This window comes from Octodon degus, unplaced genomic scaffold, assembly GCF_000260255.1.
Source record: "Octodon degus isolate 3935 unplaced genomic scaffold, OctDeg1.0 scaffold00212, whole genome shotgun sequence".
Lineage (NCBI taxonomy): Eukaryota > Metazoa > Chordata > Mammalia > Rodentia > Octodontidae > Octodon > Octodon degus.
Window position 1 is genome coordinate 2749346 of NW_004524788.1, and position 12694 is coordinate 2762039.

At 41.6% G+C, this 12694-nt stretch overlaps 1 protein-coding gene across 2 annotated transcripts in view; it reads right to left on the reverse strand.

The window, feature by feature from the left end:
- Window positions 1-9846, reverse strand: part of Atp6v0e1 (ATPase H+ transporting V0 subunit e1) — a 35818-nt gene extending 25972 nt beyond the window's left edge. The window contains exons 1-2 of one of the 2 annotated variants that reach the window (XM_023705040.1): window positions 9645-9846; window positions 4360-4407 (exon numbers count right to left, since the gene is read on the reverse strand). In XM_023705040.1, coding sequence (XP_023560808.1) covers window positions 4360-4407; window positions 9645-9748 — 152 coding nt within the window. In that variant the 5' untranslated portion in view covers window positions 9749-9846. The remainder of the gene's footprint in view (window positions 1-4359; window positions 4408-9644) is intronic. The other variant, XM_004644838.2, reaches the window with a different exon arrangement.
- Between the last annotated feature and the right edge of the window lie 2848 nt (window positions 9847-12694).

Below are 12694 nucleotides of genomic sequence, written 5' to 3' on the forward strand. Positions count from 1 at the left end.
GGTGGGCTGAGCTGGCCACACATAAATAAATAAATTAATTAATTAAAAAAAAAAAAATAAAGAGGGCAGAGGGGTTATGGGTTCCATTCATTTACTACTCCATATCCAATGCCCAGTTCACAGTAGACTATACATAACACACATCCAGTTAATGAACCCTAAGAAGGCTCAATAAAATACATACTTCATGGCTCCATAAGCAAACTGTGCTTACAGGTAACATCTTTTTGTCAAATTAAAATAATATATGAAATATATACAATAAACCAAAGTAATATGACTTTACACACACACGTGCGCACACACACACATGTATTTTTGAGACAAGGTCTCATTATGTAGCTCAGGCTGACCTTGAACTTACTATGTAGCACAGGATGACCTCAAACTTAGAGATCCTTCTACCTTAGTCTCCCAAGATCGTAAGTGTATACCACCATAGCTGGCACTACTTTATGTTTTAAATGTCCTGTTTCTAAATTTAGCATCTTCTTTATAACTGACAAAAACAACCGAACCATGGTGGAACACATCTGTAATCCCAGAACTCAGGAGGCTGAGCTAGTAGATTTGTTTGTTCATTTCAAGTTCAAAGCCAGCCCCTGCTACATAGTGAGTTCAAACTATCTAGATCAGCCCAAACTATCTAGTAAGACTTTGCCTCGAAAAAACAACAACAAACAACCAAAACCCAGTATCTCAAGAAGTACCCTACCTACAATATAACTAAACCATGTACTATTCAGCCTAGAAGAGCTCAGGTCTCCTGACTACTAGTCAATATTCATTTTTCTGTATCACTCTGCTGGTACGACTACAATGAGTCAAGTGCTACAGATAGAGCACATTTTCCAAGAAGCAACTGTATATTCACACTACAACACTGAATTTCTAACTTACCCTTAAAATACGAGTTGTAAAAAAAAAAAAAAAAATCGAGTTTTGTGAGTTGTACGTAAGCTATAATTTGACATCAAAAATTAACCTAAGGGGCTCGCAGAGGTGTGTTCCAAGCACCAGGAAGGAAAGAAAGAAACAGAGAGACAGAAAGACATGGAGAGAGAGACACAGAGAGACAGATGGACAGACAGACACAGACAGACTAACTGACTCTAGGACCAAGAGAAAGTAAAGGACAGTAACTTACAAGATTGTATAATTAACAGACAAAAGTGATTTTGTGCCTCCAAAAGGAAAGCAGTAATATTCAGATTTTTCTGTACTGATCTACTAATAGAAACAAGGTTACTCTGGCAGACAGCCTGACTTATTCAGAGCTCAAACAAGTTCTGCCCCTTGGAATCCAACCTTAAGCTAGAACAAACTAGCAAGGAAAGAAGCTGCTGTAAACAGAAGGCAATTTAAAAGTCCATGAATGTATTTCAAAACAAGATTTTGTTTAAGAAAGACAGTTTTTCTGGGTTAACCTTACTTCAAAGTAAATATTTTCAAGAAAACATATTAACATGCCCAATAGTGAGTTGTTCTTTTGAGTAGAAAACATTTTACTAAAGAATCCCGTTCCTTTAAAAAAAGAAAAAAAAGGTATGTAACATACAAAATCTGAGTTAGATCCATACTTTTTAGGCAGATATCCTGCTAAATAGGATATATTTTATCAAGTTTCAAGAAAACAAAAGAAAAAAGTAGTTTCATAAAATTGACACTACCCAGCTAATCTCACCCTACAGTGGTCTCCAGAAGCATTAATGTAAGAACACTATAAATTGCTTTTGGCTTGTATCTAGCTCCACCCCCCCCCCCCAAGTCTCATATAGTCACAGGAGGCTTTTCAAGTGGACAGATCTAGAGATGCTGGGATTGATTCACAATGCAATGATAGGATTAAGGATGCTAGGATTAAGAGTGTGAATGCTGTCCATCCTTTGTAAAATACAGAGCACAGAAAGAGGGCTACGACTGCTCAATTATTGCTCACATTTTGCCTGTGCTCACCAAAAACTGTTTCTCCTCTGTGATGCTCCTCTGCCCTGCCAGTCTGCCTTGGAGCCAGCAGATTCTGGACTGAAACCTCCTCAAACCATGAGCTAACTAAAGCTTTCCTCCTTTGACCCTGGGCGTCAGGTATTTTGTCTTAGCAATGAGGAAAAAAGTGACACAACTACTTTAACTAATACATCACTGATCAATCCACTGTCAACACTCACCAGCACTTGGAGCCAAGTGTAGACAGGAACTTGTGTCTAGACGGAAAGAGACAGGGCTCATGGACAGTTCTCAATTGAGTCACGAGGACTCAAAGAGAAATAATTTCCAACCAAGTCCAGTTATTCATTTTACACTTGAAAAGGAAAATAAGCGCTGGGTGCAGTGGTGCCCACCTGAAACTTCAGTACTCAAGTTTGTACTATGTAGAAAGAGCTTCAAAAACTACACAAAGCAAAAAGAGAAACAACAGCAGCTACAAATAAGAAGCATGACACTGGGTGTAAAGGTTTTGTTCTTTTAAAGAGACTATCATGAAAATTAACCGCATATCAAAGATGATGGAGAACCAGAAAGTTGCAAAATATGTTTCTCCCATTTTAGTTTACTCTTAAGTCATTCCTCTGTGCAATAATTTTCTAAGATATCACCCTCAACTGTTTCTTGGCCTTTTAGCTAAGATCAAGTAAAAGATAGCTCCATCAACGTAATCCTCACACTGCAGGAATCTTCAAAGCAAGAAAAACAAAGGCCTTTTAACTACAGGACCACTCCTTGGCACTCATATTGATAAAGGCTCCCTTGCCCAGACTTCAAAAGAAGATTCAGTAGGATAAGGTGATGTTCCATCATTCAGATTAAAATGACAGAATTTTTTTTTTGGTACCAGGAATCAAACTTAGGACCTCATACCTGCCAGGCAGGCGCTGTGCTGCTCAGCTATACTGCCAGCAGTGGAATTTTTACTGACACATAAATTTGCTCTCATTTACTCTTCAGAGTTGAACACAACTAGAAAAAGAATTCCGGCCACATACTGTCAAAACTTTCACTCTGAAGACTAAGCTATTACCTGAAAAAAGCCTCTTTCATCACTAACCAGAAGAAACAAGCTTTTATTTTGTTTTTTGAGATAGGGTCTCATTATGTAGTTCAGGCTGACCTTGAACTCACTGACGCCCGGACTGGCTTGAAACTTCTAGCATTTCTCCTGCTTCAGCCTCCTGAGTGGTAAGATTACAGGCATGTACTATAATACCTGATTATAATGTATTTTAATTCAGCTTTAAAATCCCAAAGTTTTCACCAGGTATGGTGGAACACGCCTATAACTCTAGTAGTCTGGGAAGCTAAGTAAGGAAGACTATAACTCTGGCCTAGGCAATTTAGTGCATTCAAAAACCCCTGATTTAAAAAAGGGGATGGGGCTGGGGAGGAAGCTCAGTTGGGCTCACTGGGTCCAATCTCTAATACCACAAAAACAAAACAAGACACCCTAAAGTTACTTTTATTCATTTATTTATTTTTAATTTTTTGGAAATAAGGTCGTACTATGTAGTCCAGGCTGGTCTTAAACTCATTATGAAGGCCCAGGCTAGCCTCAACTGTGCAGTATTCCTCCTGCCTGAGCCTCCTGCGTGCTGGGACTACAAGTATGCACCACCACACCTGGATAAAGTTCGATTTAACAAGTGAATGAATTACTGGCCAGATAGCCAAAATTCATGGTAGGAACTCTTGACAAGTGGGTTCTGGCTCACCTCCATAAACTCTCTCCAAACACCTTAGTGCAAAAGCCCAAGGATATTGGACATTCTTAGATTTAGGATCACACAGAGCCTTTCACTGCAGAATAGATTACAACTGCTGCTTTCTATCTCGAATGGGCACTAAATAATACCTGGGGCAACAGCAGTCTTTGCCATGTCACTAAACTTTCCAAAAGCTAGAAAGCTGTCTTTAAGAAAATAAAAATGACCCATTTTGAACTCTAAAGAGAAATTCTAAAAGGTAATTTTTTTTTTTAATGTATTTGGTAAAGGGTCTCACTACACAGCTCAGACTCATAGTGATCCTCCTGATTTCAGCCTCCCCAGTGCTGGGATTACAGCTGTGCTCCCTGGCCAGCTCAGCACGCCCAGGGGCAGGGGCAGTGTGGCATGTGGTGCTTGGGATCGAAACCTAGTTCCTGCACTTGCCTAAGCAAGCACTTAGCCCACTGAACTATCTCACCAACCCTTAAAAGGTAACTTTTAAGGTAAATGGAAATGTGTATTTTTAATTTGAGGTAACTAGCTATTACATGAGGATTAAGCTTCAATGAGACAAGTGTATAAACAGCACACAGCAAATATCAAGAAAAACCGCTTAATATTTTTAGACAAAAATACTTACAAGAGTTATTATACTTACAAGAGATAGCAGCAAACCGAACAGGTCACCAACATGGTGATGATAACTCTAAAAAAGGAAAATAAGAATATCATTAGATAACTAGCAAACTGTGTAGAATGGCTTAAATCCCATCTCATATTATTAAAGATGGTGCATCAGGAAAGCAGATTCAAGTCTGTTCAAATATCCTGTGCCTGAGGGTGTACTTGGTAGAAGTTTAAATACATAATTAAACATCTGCACGTAAAGGGTATATGTTGATGGCACAGTTTAACTGTCTAAATCAAACTCATTTGAAACTGAAAAGTCTATAGTGACAGTTCTGATACATAAGTAACTACCCATGTGATCATACTCTCTGCAGTGAGTTTACACTGCACTTCTAAACTATGCTCTCTAGTGCTGATCTCTTGTCTTTCTCTATTGATGCCTGAAAGTTATATGTAGATCTCTGATCAGCTGATTTTCAACATTTTTTAAACAGAAATCATGATATCCTTTCCATTTCTTTCCAAAGCTCCCTTTCTAAACCTGGCATGGTGGTGTACACCTGTAATCCCAGCAATTGGGAGGTTTAGGCAAGAGGATTGATGAGAGTCCATGAGGCCACCTTGGGTTATATAGTGAAACCCTGTCTCAAAACAAACATACAAACAAAAAGCTTCCTTTCTAAACTTACCGCCCTTTAGGGCTGGTGGGTGGTGGTAGACTGTGTGCTGAGTATGAGTGAGACCTGGGTTCAGTTTCCAGTGAGCACACCCACACAGAATCTCCAATTCCCCAGAAACAACTCTATCATTTCTAGCCCTCCCACCCCCTCCTATCATCTTTTACTCACCCTTTCCCTGTACCTTACCATCACCAATGCCAAGGATTGACCCTCTTAAAACATCTTTCCCCTAACTGATTTTCTTCCTTTCTATCCCCATGACCGGTAACAAAACTAACCAGCATGATTTAGTTAACTGATTGTTGGCAGGTTCAAGTCTTTTCCACCCCTTTCATTCTATCTACAATCATTCAAATTGATCTATTCCTTTCACAGTATCACTCCCCACTTCAGGCTTTTTAGTGGCCTCAAGGCCACTAAATAACCAAAGGAGTTTTTCCACAAAGAGATTTCCACACCCTCAGAGTAAGGAAGACTGGGTCCTAGAACCTACAAAGCAAGTATGAGAACCCCTATTTATGTTACATTTATCTTTAACTCTATCTGTTGGATGTGTTGAGTGTGCATTTTTTCTGGCTAATCTACTGGCGTATGCATCCGAGTACTCCCCAGCCTTGTACTAAGTATCCAGGAGACTTGAACAAAGATCAAAACTTCACATTGCTCTCCTGAAGTTCACACGATAGTTCGATAGTTCGGGAGGATAGCAAACAAGCTGAACAATAAACAAATAGTATCAGTGTGCCTGGCGGTCAGCAAGTGCTAATGGAGGAAATCAGGAAGGAAAAGAACTCCTTACACATGGGCTCTAACAAGTTCCTCTAATTTTAGAGGCAGCCAGGAAAAGCTTTGTGGAGGGGTAGGATTTGAGTGTGGACTCACAGAAGGCAGGTGAGGGCCCCTGGCAGGGAGAACAGCAAAAACAGATAGGAAGTGCAAGGGTCCTTGAGGCCTGCGTGGCCAAAGCAAATCAAAGACTGCTTAGTTAGAGGAGAGGTCAAAGAGATATCACCTAGGCTACCAGAAGACTGAGTAAAGGGGAAAGATCTGAGGGAAGGACAGGCAAAATCTAACCCAAATTCAAACAGGATCACTCAACTGGACTGAAAGAGACTGGCCAGAAGAGAAGCAAAGGCAAAAGAAAACTAATTATTGTGAATTGCAATAATCCAAGTGGCTAAGGTTAGCAACAGCTGATCAAAACCTAGTCAGTATAATTTGAAGGTAGATTATTTGAAATAAATAATTTATATATTACACTTTTTTAAGAAAATATTTTATTAGTTTCCATAATCCATATATTAACTTATATTACATAAGTAGTTTAGGGCATATGTTAAAAAGTTTGTTAACGACACAGTAAAAGCAAAAACCTACAGAATCAAGTCCACCTCCTCACCTGTAACCAAAGCTCTACTCTTCCTCCTTACCTCCCTCTACCTTCAACCCCTCACAGCTCAAGGCAGGTATCTTTACTGTCCTTCAAAACACATCAGTCTTGTCAGTCTTTTTCCTTTATGAGTCTTAATTCCAAGCTGCTGCTCATCCTTCCCTATATCTGTGTCCCTACCTAAAATCCATTCCCTGTCCTCTCTTCCCCCAAAAGATCACCTCAGAGAGATGAGACACTGCAGCTCTTCTGTAGTACGTGCTGGTATTAACAATTTCATATAAAAGTTATGTTAGTTCCAAATGTGCTGCTGCTGCTGCTGCTCAAACTTACCAATATCCAAGGCCCTTTTTAAAAAAATTCTGAGACATGGTTTTGTTAAGTCACTAAGCTGGCCAGGATACACTTGTGACCCTCTTGCCCTAGCCTCCCAAAATGCTAGGATTACAGGCATGTACCACCATGCCCAGCTCAAATGTGATTCTCCTCAGAGGCCGCATGCTCGAGTATTTAGGGGTTGAGTTACAAAGACAAGCCAGGCATGGAGGTGCATGCCTGTAATCCCAGTAGTCACAAGGCTGAGGCAGGTGGATTGCTGCAAGTGTAAGACCAAACTAAACTACACAGCAAGACCCTGTGTCCAAAAAACAATCACAGATTGCAATTTACCTAGTTGATTTAACAAATTTTGAAAAAGACACCTACATACATATTCACATATATAAATATATATATTTACAGATAAGGCAATTATGAATGTTCTTGAATCTAAGTGGGAGAGGTGGCACTCATTTTGTTGTTTTTCCTACTTTATATGCCTTGGAAAATGTTGAAAACATAGGAGCTGCCTGCATTCTTGGCATACTAATCCCTGTGCTCATTCCCCATCTCTTCCTCCACACCTGGTATGGGAGCCAATGTGAAAAAAACTTGAAATTTTCAGGGAATCTGTGAGTTCCTAAAAAGAGAAACCATGAAGAACAGGAATGGTGGGAAGGCTGCCAACAAGCACAGGATTGACTTGATCCCGCCCCTCTTCAGCTGCAGAAAAGACTGAAGGAGCAGTTTGTTTTCAGCTAGCAACAGGCCTGGAAGAAGAGGCTTTTTCTTCTGCCTTCTTCTCCCTGCCTCTTCAGGTCCTTAACCTCCTGATCAGCCAATTTTCCGCAATGTGGTATGCAGGAGACTCTTGGGAAAGAGGATGCAACATCAAGGTCCTTTGCCTTTCTTCTTTATAGTTACTTTACTACTACTTCCTTAATAAAGACTTCTAATACCTCAAATCAGACACAGCTTTTTCCTATATTAAAACTCACCACAGTCTATGATGCAGTTCAGCTCCTTCATTTATTCCAAAAAACTGCTCTTCATTTGCACAGTCAAAAGGGAATTAGTATTAACATTTCCATTTTACAGTGAAGCAATAGAAACATGGAAAAGTTAACTAAATTTCCCAAGGTCACAGAGGTCATCTACCTAGGACCAGTGTTTCTTGAAATGTAATCCTGTAACTCCAAGCAGGTACTGTTTCAAGACCTGCTCAATCCTGCCAAGAACAGGAAATACAAGGACTGTGGTGGAGGCTGTGAATTGGACCAATAATGTATCACTAGCAGGTCAAATACAGAATCATTACACTAGGACTAGAAACTGAGTAGACATAGGAGTTTTATTTACCTGGCTAATAGGAGCAGCATCAGATTCAAACATGAGAATAGTCTTTAACAAAGCAGTTGTGGGGGTGGGGGCAGCTGTATGATTCAGTGGTAGAGTGCATGGTGTACAAGGCCCTGGATTTCATCCCAGCACCAAAAAAAGGAAGGAGTGGTCACCACTGCCAGCACATTAATAAATGTTTTTCTGAGGATAAAGGCTAGAAAGGCAGTAATGAAACTACTGAAGATTAAAAACAAAGAAGCATTTTGTGGTCTGTAACTTGAGTAAGAAAAATGGGTCTATTTAAATTTGGTTAATGCAAATTCTTTCAATAACCTCAGAATTCTGACGCTATGGTGCTGGCAGCAGATCACTAGCCAGAGACCGGCCTGGGAAATACAGGACATTATCTGCTTTTAAAGATAAATCTGTATCCACTACTACAAGCTGGTGATATGACACTATACAACTGCTCAGAAAGGGGGAAGGTGATACCCGATGCTTACAAATGATAGAAATTTGCCTACCATTTTTCCTTTTTTAAAATGTGCAGCTTATTTTTGGGCTAAAAGTTAAAAAAAAAAAAAAAAAAGCAGGTTACTGCAGAGAGCAAAATGGAATAATACAATTTCCTTTCCTTTAATGAAGGCAACAGAACTATCCAGTCAACACATACTTAGTGCCTACTGTGCACACAAAGTACGTTGAAAGGAGGCACTAAGAAGCTACCAATGCCTCAAGGATTAAGAGATAGTGTTTCTGACAAACTGTGACATCAGTCCAAGTCACACTGCCCCATGATCTTGAACTGACGGAGAGAAAAATGATTAAAAAGCAAAAGAGGAACCAGAAAGAGGGTGCCTAAGGCTCCTTTAAAGATTGTATTTTATTTATATTTTGAAGACTATTTTATATTAATTTAAAAAGTTTACTTCCCAAACAGACAAAGCTCTATTTAGAAACGGGGGAAGGGAGCAAACTTTTCAGAGTCGAACATTCTAAGCACTTGTTACACTCACAAGAAAAGAAGCGTCTTCCGAAAGGAATGACGCAGGGGACTCTAAACAATACCTTCAGCTCGCGGTAACTAATCTCACTTGGGATCAGACCCCAACTCCCAGCTGAGGCCCTCTGGATGTGACGCCTGGCTAGTCGTCGAACAAACTAGCTCTGTACCCAACTAGACAACAGGTGAGGCAGAGCGCAACTTATGGTTTATTTGATCCTTTAAAGTTTCAACAAACAAGGCCTCAGCAGAGGAAGGCAAGGCCCAAGGGGCGGAAGTCGGCGAGCGATAAACCCTAATTTCTGGAGTTCGCATAAACTCCTTCACGACAGCGCTCTTCGCACCCAGAACCACGAGGAAAAAATTCTCCAAAACTCATTTCCAAGGAGGATCTGTCGAGAGTGACCCTTCTCACGCTCGGGCCGGGGTCGCGGGAGCCACTGTGGTAAGATGACGCGGGGTGCCGGGGGCTCCACGTGGGTAGGGGTCCGTGCGGTGGGTGCGAGGTCCAGCTCCCGGCCCCGGCCCGGCCCGGCCGGCACTCGCCGCGCGCCCCTCCCGCGGTGGCCTGGCGCACTTACCCCCGGTTGGGACCTTTGGGGATGAACCAGGGCACGACGAAGCCGACGAAGCCCCAGAACACGCTCATCACGATCAAAGGCACCGTGAGGCCGTGATACGCCATGACCGCCGCTGGAGTTGCCAGCCCCTTCCCAGACGCCTCACTTGGCTCCCACCCGGAAGTGTCAACGCCGGACCGCGTGACCCACGCCCGCAAAGCCCCGCCTCTCGCGCCCCACGTGACCCGCGGCGCCTGGCCCCGCCCCTCGAGCTCCAGAGCCGGGTCCTCACCTGGCCAGTGTCAGAGCGGCAGCTGCTGCGCGAGGACTCAGGAAGGGTTTCAATAAAGGCGCTTTAAGCAAAATGTAATTATTGACAGTTTTACTTTTTATGCAACAAACATGCAGAAACCTTAACATAATAGACCACTATTTATTGAATTCCTGTGTACAGAGCACTGAACTATGAGCTTTTAGTATATGAGTTGCTTTTGAATTCCTCACTATAGTCTATGAGTTATCATTATTGTACCTGCTTTGCAGTTAAAAAACTGGGGCCCATGGAGGAAGTTAAGGATCGTGCCCGAAGTCACATGGTACGTGTTAAGGACCAGGATTCAACCACTAATGATCTGGGGTGTTTTGTTATGTTGTGTTGAGGTTTTTTTGTGTTTTTTTTTTTTTTTTTTAGTTTTTTAGACAGGGTCTCGTTTTGTAGTTCAGGATGCCCTTGAATCAGGCCCAGCCTGGCCTCTAACCCACAGCAATTCACCTGCCTCAGCCTCCCAAATGCTGGGATTACAGGCATGTGCCACCACACCCTAACGATCTGATTTTCAAAGGCAGAGCTCTTAAATATTGCATTATGGTGTGTCTAGTGCACTACGCCAGGTTATGGAGTGACAGAAGCCCCTCAGACACCACTCAGAGAGTTCACACTCTGGATAGGAGATGGACCTGCAAAGAGCCACTTGATGGTGTGAAAGTGGGATGGCCGTTCATGCACATATAGTGCATGTCTTTCCACACCAGTCAGCTATCAGCTGGGCTTTGAAAGAATAGGACCTAGCCACTGTAGTAAGAACATAAACATAGATGTTATGCTGCTTGCCACGGATTTTCACATATACAAATTATGGTATGCTACAACCTTAAAAGAGAGAAAACCAAGTCTCAGATGTTGAGACTGATAGTTTATAGGGAGTTCAGTGAGTTCACTGCACAGTGAGTTCAAGCCCAACCTAAACTGCCTGACAGACCAGCCATAGTGGTGCCCACCTGTAATCTCAGCACTTGGGAGGTAGAGGCATGAGGATTGGTGCAAGTCTGAGGTCAGCCTGGGCTACATAGTAAGTCCAGGCCAGCCTGAATTACATAGCAAGACTCTGTCTCAAGAAAATAAATAATAAATAAACTGCATAACAAGACCTTGTGTCTGAAAACCCCCCAAAATAAATAAATAAATAAATAAATAAATAAATAAATAAATAAAGTTCATAGGAAGAAGCAAGATGCAGAATAGAGCTAACAACTAAATTCAATGGGTTTCTCTGTAGTCTGGTTTCCCTGTCATAGCTACATTTCACTGCCTCACATTACCTCTTGATTTCTTTCTTCATCAAGTAAAGTGGATTCCTAAATTACAAAGAAAGTTGGACTAATAATTTCCAACTTATACCAAAATATTCCTTTTTTTTTTTTTAATATTTATTTCTTTATTTTGTGTGTGTGTGGCCAGCTCAGCCCACCAGGGGGCGGAGCTGGCTGGCATGTGGTGCTGAGGGATTGAACCGTGGTCCCTGGGCTTTGCTTAGCTTAGCTTGTTCTAAGTAGGTGCTTTAGACCACTGAGCCATCTCACCAGCCCAATATTCCTATTTTTCAAACATGATTCTAAGCCTTTAACTGACCCATCGTGCAGGTAACTAGTTGGTATTCTTTTTGTTTGTATTGCTCCCTACAAAACTTAGCAGAAATTCTAGTCCAAGCACTGCCTTCTCCAAGACCCATTTCCTTCTCATTCCACCTCTTCATATTTGTGAATGTATCTTGTCCAATTCTACTCCTTGAAAGCAGCAATTATTTCGCTGATCTTTGTTTCTGAAAACACATTGTACAAAGAATATACCCAGTAACCAACTGAGCAAATAAATTGTGTCCTTAAGAAAGGGTGAGATTTGTGAGGACTAAATAGAGAAAGAGTTCACTTATTTTCCTTCCCCTTCCATATTTATTTACTTAAGTTGTGGTAATGTACGTGTAGCCCAAAACTTACCATCTTAACCACTTTTAACCAGGCAATTAATTGTATTAATAGTATTGTGTGTAAGCAATCTCTACATTTTCACATCCATTAACCAATCTTCCATTTCCCTTCCCCCAACCCCTGTCAATCATCATTGTGCTTTCTATCTCTATGACTGTTACCCTCCTCAGTACCTCCTATAAATGGAATCAGATATCATTTATCCTCTTCTGATTGGCTTATTTCAGTTAGCATGATGTCTTTCAGGTTCATCCATGTTGTGCATGGGACAGAATTTCCTTCCTAGGTGTTATGGTTTGGGGCTTTTGCAAGGTGAACAATACAATACAGGACACATATAAGATTATTTTATAATGAATCACCCAAAGAATCAGATAGCAAGAGTGCAGAAAATCTGTCCAAACACTGAACACCAAAGAATCCAGCTGAGGCCTGAATCCCACTATAGAGTGCTGCATGAGTTCAGCTGAAGACCTAGATCTCATAACAGTGCCTCTCACAAGTCACACTGGAGACCTAGAGCCCAGGAAGGACTCTGTCTCATGCAGGCGCACTTCAGGGATCTGTGTAGGGAAGGCCCAATGGTCAGTGGTGGAAGCAGGAGAGTCTGTGCCAGCAACCTGGGGGATCTAAGCTGAAGCCAGGAAGCAATGTCAAGGTAAGCATCTGAAAAGTACCACAACCATTCTGAGCAGCAGTGAGGCTCCCAGCTCCTCTGAGGATGAGGAGAGCCGAGTTCCTATCAGGAAAGCCAGCACAAGCTTTTCCAGGAGGCTGAACTATGCGCCCTCTTCCCTTTTGGAGCC